Raw genomic sequence first — 6887 nt, 5'->3', positions numbered from 1 at the left:
AGCTTTTTCAGAGATTCCAAACCCAGTTTGTGGCAGTGCCCAGCCCAAGGACCCAGCTCTCCCTGCGAGGTGGCCTCTTTGGAGGAGGGGAAGCTTGGATTTGGGGAGGGAGAAGGAATGATGTCAGGAACATAATCTCAGACTAGAGGAACATGTTTGCATACCTAAAATACACTTAGAAGAAGGAGGGGAGCGGTGGGTTTGGGGGGGGCAGGGGATGGGAGGGAGGGGTTGAGAGGTGGCTGATAGCCCTTCCCAGTTGACAGCAGCCCTGTCTTCTGCCCTCCACGACAGGACGCTGATTGCTCACACCAAAGCCTTGGACCCCTCCCGGCCCGTGACCTTTGTGACCAACTCCAAATATGACACAGACCTCGGGGTGAGCATGGGGGTTCCCCACACCTCTCATTTCCTCTGTCCTGTCCTCTAGTCCTTCCTCCTGATGTGGGCCCAGGTCATTAGGGGAACACCTTGTACAGTAGAATCCTTGAGGTTGGAGGGGGGCTTCTGCGTGAGCGGAAGAACCATGAACCGCCAGTCCAGCATTTTCATAGACGGGCTGTAGGTCAAAGATAACTACCTGCTATTCACTGGGCAGTGTGGCTTCCTACGTCCAAGGAGGCTGGGCACAGGGAGATTTAATTTGTTCTCAGTCCAGATTCTAGGTGCCTCAGTTTAATTGTATGCACCTCAGCTCACTGTGCTCATACAACGGCAAAGGTTTAAGGGAACCTAAAGTCATCATTGTCCATTGTTTCTCAAACCTGGCTGATCATCAGAACCACTAAGGTGTCTGGATGTTGAGATTGTGATTGAGTCAGTCCAGGGTGGGAATCTGAGTTGTAAAAAGCTCTGCAGTGAACTCCGGTCATCAGCCAGCTTTGCGAACCATTAGCTAGATCTAGATTGAGGATCGATGGGCAGGCTCCCACAGCTGGCTGGCCCAATGGCCTCCCTCACTGTGCCCGGCCACAAAGAAAATACTCCCCTGGAGAGCTGAAGGCCAGTACTTAGGAGGGAAGTGCTATAGAAAGAGAAATCATCTAAAGAAAGAATGGATGGGAAAACACTCTGTAGAAATATAGATTGTGATCACCGGATGGAAAGAAGCTCGGAGCCCTGGTGCTCCCCTGCCTTCTGTCCAGACAACCCCTTCAGAGAAGCATAAAGATGGTGAAGCACCGGCAGGGCCTCCTCGGGCTGCCAGACTCTCTGGTGGGCTGTGTGATCCTTGTACATGTGTCCGTCCAGAGGCCTCCCCAGCTTCCTCTTCCTCTGCATTTCCCACCACAGTTTGGAAAGAGGCCGCGGTCACTTGGGAAAAACAGGCCGTACCAGTCCCGGTGCAGGGTCTGGAGGTGAGCTGGGCATTAGAGACTCGACAATGGGCTGTCTAGTCTTTTTTTTTAATATATATTTTATTGATTTTTTACAGAGAGGAAGGGAGAGGGATAGAGAGTTAGAAATATCGATGAGGAGAAAGGAAGGGAGAGGGATAGAGAGTTAGAAATATCGATGAGAGAGAAACATCGATCAGCTGCCTCCTGCACACTCCCTACTGGGGATTTGCGCGCAACCAAGGTGCATGCCCTTGATCAAAATCGAACCCGGGACCCTTGAGTCCGCAGGCCGATGCTCTATCCACTGAGCCAAACCGGCCAGGGCGGGCTGTCTAGTCTTTGCTGCTGACTCCTGAACTCTGTGTTGATTAGACTCTAGGCTGTTTCACTCCATCATCTTGGTTACCCTGCTAGGAGGGAATCTTCTAACCACTTTAAGGCCCACAGTACAAGCTCAGAAACAGTACGGGGAAAACGGCATCTCGGTTGGGAACATTTCTCCAGGGCCAGATGGGGGAGGACTAGTGACAGGAGCACTAGCTAGAGAGGAACAGAATCCAGTTGGATGGGCCCTGGGCTTCCACTGAGGGCAGCTCCCTGGGCGCCTGCTCAGCCTCAGCCCTCGCCAGAACCTTAGCCAGGTCAGGAGCGTCCGTCCAGGAGTGTAGACTTGTCCATTCGGGTCACTCCTTGACTACACATGTAAGTATCCAGCTCATTTCCCGTGTCCCCTTTTTACCTGCTCTGTCAGAATGGCCCCTGAGTAGGAGAGTCCTGACTATTCCACCATCTTCTGGTGCAGGGACTAGCTTTCATGCTCTTGTCCTAGGCACCGTACGTGGATGTCATCTGTGTGAACAGCTACTTGTCCTGGTATCATGACTACGGGCACCTGGAGGTGATTCAGCTGCAGCTGGCCACCCAGTTTGAGAACTGGTACAGGACCTATCAGAAGCCGATTATTCAGAGCGAGTATGGGGCGGATGCCATCACAGGGCTTCACCAGGTAAGTAGTGCAGAACATTCTGTTCCTTCTTCTCTGTCTTGGGCAGTGATGTCACTCATTGCCCCAGGTTAGAAATCATCTCCTTCCCGCCCTCACCTGTCCTGACGACCTCCCTGCAGTTCTCCAGCCTCACCCAGCCTGCCCTCCGCACGGCACGCACACTGCCCACCACGCAGGCCTCCCCTCACTTGGTCCTCAGAGGCAGCCTCTTTAAAGCTATTGGCCTCCTTCTGCCTGGAATGCCCTTGTTAGCATCACAATCGCCAACCAGTGCATTCTTACCCTATGTTCAAGTCTCAGCTGAGATGTTCCCTCTTCAGTGGCCTGTACCCCACCTGCCGGCTGGTTTCCATCTTGCTGTCTCTCACTGTGCACTATCATTATTTCTTTGGCTCTGCCTTGACCAGACTGTGAGCTCTAGGAGGGAGACTGAACCCTATTTATTGTTGCTTTGCCAGCACTAAGCAGTGGTCAGCACACCATCGGTGCTAACCACTGTTTGTTAAGGGAATGCATGAAATCTTGGAGCAAGTTTTTATCACTAGCTCTTTTCTCATTGTTTTGTCCATTTCCTCACCAGAGATATGCTGCTTTGTCTTGTGGGGACTTTCTTCATAGGGATTCTTGAACCACAGCCAGCCCTTCGTCTCCACCCTGGCCACCTCACACTCCCATTACAGCTACTGGGAATCTATTGCCACACAATCCTTAGTAGGCTGATTCATGGTGTGTTAACAGGCTACCCATATGAACTGTATTATTCTGTTCACACCCTTAAATTCATCTTGCTTACACAGAATGCCACTTCTGCAAACTGGCAAAGGAGGGAACTAGCTCATGTCTATGCACATTTGTCCTCCCTCTTTGAAAAGGTGCCAACTCTGAATTTTTAGGAAACTCAGAGAGCCTAGGTTAGCACTGTCTGCTAGAGCCTTGGCAGCGATGGAAGTGTTCTGTATCTGCACTGCCCACAAGGGCAGCCATGGCCACACCTGGCCTTTGAGGACCTGAAATGTGACTAATTTGCCCGAGTTGATTTGGTTTAATTTAGATTTAAATTTAAATAGCCACGTGTGAGTAGTCCTAGACAATGCAAGGTCATTTCCATTAAAGCAAAGTAAGAAAATCTACATCTTGCCCTGCCCTCAAATTCAGCTTTGGACCTGAAACCAAACTGTGCCTCAGTTGTACAGTTGTATTTTCAGTGCTGCTTCTGCAGCATTTTAATCCTTCTCACTGGAAGAGAAAGGCAAAGCCAACAGGGCTTTGTTCTCTCACAAATGACTGGACTCCGCATCCCTCAGCATCTACCAGTGAGACTAGAGCCTCCCACCCCCGCCCCGACTGCCCACCGGCCCGGGTTCCCATGAGATGAAAACTCAGACCCAGGAACACCTGAAAGATCTCTATCTTAGGACAGGACACACAGGAGCTCTTCACCGAGGTTGGATGGCTCTGTGGACGTGGCCTTCTCCTCATCCGGCAGGGCTTGGCTTCAGTGTTCCCCAGGGAGCTCTCTGTGGCCCCTGAGTCCATTAGCTCCTTCAGCCAAACATCCCGGCTCCTTTGCTCTCCCCGCTCGCTCACCTCCTTACATTTCCCTGTGTCTTTCTTGCTTGATTGGAAAGCCTGTAGGGCGGGGCCGCTTATCTTTCTTGCTTATCACTTTATCTCCAATGCCTGCCATATAAGCAGATACTAAATGATTATTTGTTGAATGGATGAATGTGCTAAACAGCGGCTACTTACCCAGACGAGATAAAGGTGAGTCTGAGGTGAGTAAACCTGAGTGAGTCACACTAGTTCTCAAATTATAGGGTGGCAGCTGCTAAAGACTTGAGCTTTAAATTAGTCAAAGACATTTTTACTTCCAGTGTAGTTCAGCTGGTGAATAGAGATGGAAAAGATAAAGCAAGTATCAAATCCTGTTGATAAATAAAGTGGTTACTGATTAAGGGGTTTTTTTTTTGGTTATTTTTAAATCTCTTTTTACTCTGGGCTCATCATACCCTGGCTGTCTCTACACCGCTAGCGGCCCACCCTGAGGACAGATATTTTGGTCATCATCACATGGATCTTTATTTTTATCTGACATTTACAATTCTGCCAGTTCCGATTCTTAAGTTCTCTCTTTGCCTTGAATTCCAGGATCCACCTCTGATGTTCAGTGAAGAGTACCAGAAAAGTCTGCTCGAGCGGTATCATTTGGTTCTGGATCAAAAACGCAAAGAATATGTGGTTGGAGAGCTCATCTGGAATTTTGCCGATTTTATGACTGACCAATGTAGGTGGCAATTGGGTTTATGGAATGTACTGGTTCTTAATCTTTTCAGGTGGGCCTTTCAGTTCAGGACATTTGGTGGTAGGAACACTGGAAACGAGAGGGGGAAAGCGGGTCTAATCCATGTAGGCCTCACAGAGCATTTCCTAGGAAAAGTAAGTTGCCTTTAGCAAGCAATAATCGCTTGCTTGCTTCCCCATTTTACAGTAAAAAAGCAAATGGGAGAGCCTACTCTCTTGAGGTAGAATGGCTAACTTGCCGTGTCTATTTCAGAACAGTATGAGGAAAAGTGGGCATTGTGGAATACATTCATTATTCCGGAGTACGGTACAAAGCCTGAGAAATGTAAGACGTTATTCACTTGTATGAGGCAGGTTCGCCAAATACAGGGAAGGGTCCAAGCATTTTTAAAAAATATATATTCTTATTGATTTCAGAGATGAAGGGAGAGGGAGAGAGGGATAGAAACATCAATGATGAAAGTGAATCATCGATCAGCTGCCTCCTGCACGCCCCACACTGGGATTGAGCCCACAGCTGGCATGTGCCCTGACTGGGAATTGAACTGTGACTTCCTGGTTCATAGGTCGACGCTCAACCACTGAGCCACGCCGGCGGGGCATGTCCAAGCATTTTGAGTGTGGGAGTGTTCAAACGTCTTCCAGAGAATACATCTGTACTCCTTTCACAAGTGGGACACACAGGGCTGCTCCAGACCATGAACTTAGGATGGCAGTTTGGGGGTGGAAAGGGTTTGGTAGTAGTGGGAATTACAGTGCATTACTTAAGGGGAAAGACAGGTCTTTGGAAGGTTAAAGTTGAATTAAAAGTTAGGATGGAAAGAGGCAAACAGAAGAATGAGAACATGAGCCTCTACTCTGCTTGGCTGATGAGATGAACGGCTTCTGGAAATACCCTGCGTGGCAGTCTAGTTTCCTGAGCAGGTGCCCCGGCTTCGTGTAGTGAGTGACCTTGGGCAAGTTACCTCGTTTCATAAACCTGTACAGTGCGTCAGTGCCCACCACCTTGCAGGTTGATGTAGGGATCCATTTGATGATGTGCTTGGTACAGTGCCTGCCATTTGCTTACTGTGTTAGAGGTCCCTGTTGTTTGAACTTCTTGGTGGGAAAGATCTACTTTGGTTTTATGGAAACTGGCTTCACAAGGAGTGGAGAGGAGGTGTGCTGAGAGCGCAGTCCTGACTGGCTGTCGCCAGCTCCGCTCCCTTCCCAGCCTCAGCTCTGGCAGACCAGCCACCAGGAGAGGGAGCCCAGCTGGAAGGCGCCGGGAGGACATCTGCTAGGAGGTCCCACCTAGGGCACCTGAGGCTGGTCAGGACTCTGGCTCCCACTAGGGAAGGGTAACTTTTCACCTCAGCTCCCTCCAGTTGGGTACCTTAATGTTTTAGACCTTAGTTTGCAAGTAAAAGATAAACAATTTTGTATAGTTTCCCCTAACAGATGAAAAATTGACACCGGTGAGCTAAGGTATTTTGGGGAGCAGTAGTAAATCTTTAACCCATTAAGTGGCCACATCAGACCAAACAACCCTGAACTATAAGGCTATTTCTTAGTGCCCAGTTGGGCTCCAGCTTGGCCCATTGGAGTCATCTGAAACATCTCTTGCTTGTTTTTAGCACCGGAGAGAGTAATAGGAAATAAAAAGGGGATCTTCACTCGCCAGAGACAACCAAAAGGTGCAGCATTCCTCTTGCGAGAGAGATACTGGAAACTTGCCAACGAGACTGGGTACCACCCAGCAGCTGAGAAGCCACCGTATCTGGTAAAGAGCCCGTTTACTTGGTAAACAAGAACTGTCTCTTGGCTGACACCAGCTGTCAGCCCCTCCTTCCCAGGTGAGGGCAGTGGCTACCGCAGACAGACAAAGTGCCTCCTGGCCAATGTGTGGCATCAGGAGAGTTTCTGGTCTGGATTTTGTAGTCATTTGCTAGAAGGGAACATTAGAGGTGAAAATAAAGGACTTTGTAATACTGGAATTTAGAGTTGGCTCAGAAGTGACTATTCCATAAATTGAATGATGATCTGTACCGCTGAAAAGCATCTGAAGTTATTTTTGTGTCAAGCTGTTTACATAGCCTTAACTGGGTATAGACTTTTGAGAAACCTTTGCTTCAACACTCACACAAGTTCAGAGTTGCTGGTGACAGACTGCTTCGCAGGAGTAGCTCCCCTGCCTTAGGGCCGCCTGCTCACCCTGTAAAACTCCACAGGTGAGCTGCAATCCTGACAGGTTTACAGCG

At 49.2% G+C, this 6887-nt stretch overlaps 1 protein-coding gene across 2 annotated transcripts in view; it reads left to right on the top strand.

The window, feature by feature from the left end:
- The window catches only part of GUSB (glucuronidase beta), a 15749-nt gene extending 9075 nt beyond the window's left edge, over positions 1–6674 (top strand). For both annotated transcript variants that reach the window (XM_006088209.3, XM_014455354.1), the window contains 4 exons: positions 295–379; positions 2170–2346; positions 4495–4630; positions 6264–6674. In XM_006088209.3, coding sequence (XP_006088271.1) covers positions 295–379; positions 2170–2346; positions 4495–4630; positions 6264–6433 — 568 coding nt within the window. In that variant the 3' untranslated portion in view covers positions 6434–6674. The remainder of the gene's footprint in view (positions 1–294; positions 380–2169; positions 2347–4494; positions 4631–6263) is intronic.
- Positions 6675–6887: the final 213 nt, after the last annotated feature.

Source organism: Myotis lucifugus, unplaced genomic scaffold, assembly GCF_000147115.1.
Source record: "Myotis lucifugus unplaced genomic scaffold, Myoluc2.0 scaffold_45, whole genome shotgun sequence".
NCBI lineage: Eukaryota > Metazoa > Chordata > Mammalia > Chiroptera > Vespertilionidae > Myotis > Myotis lucifugus.
The sequence above is the reverse complement of the archived record's forward strand: the minus strand, read 5'-3'. Positions and strand labels throughout refer to the sequence as shown.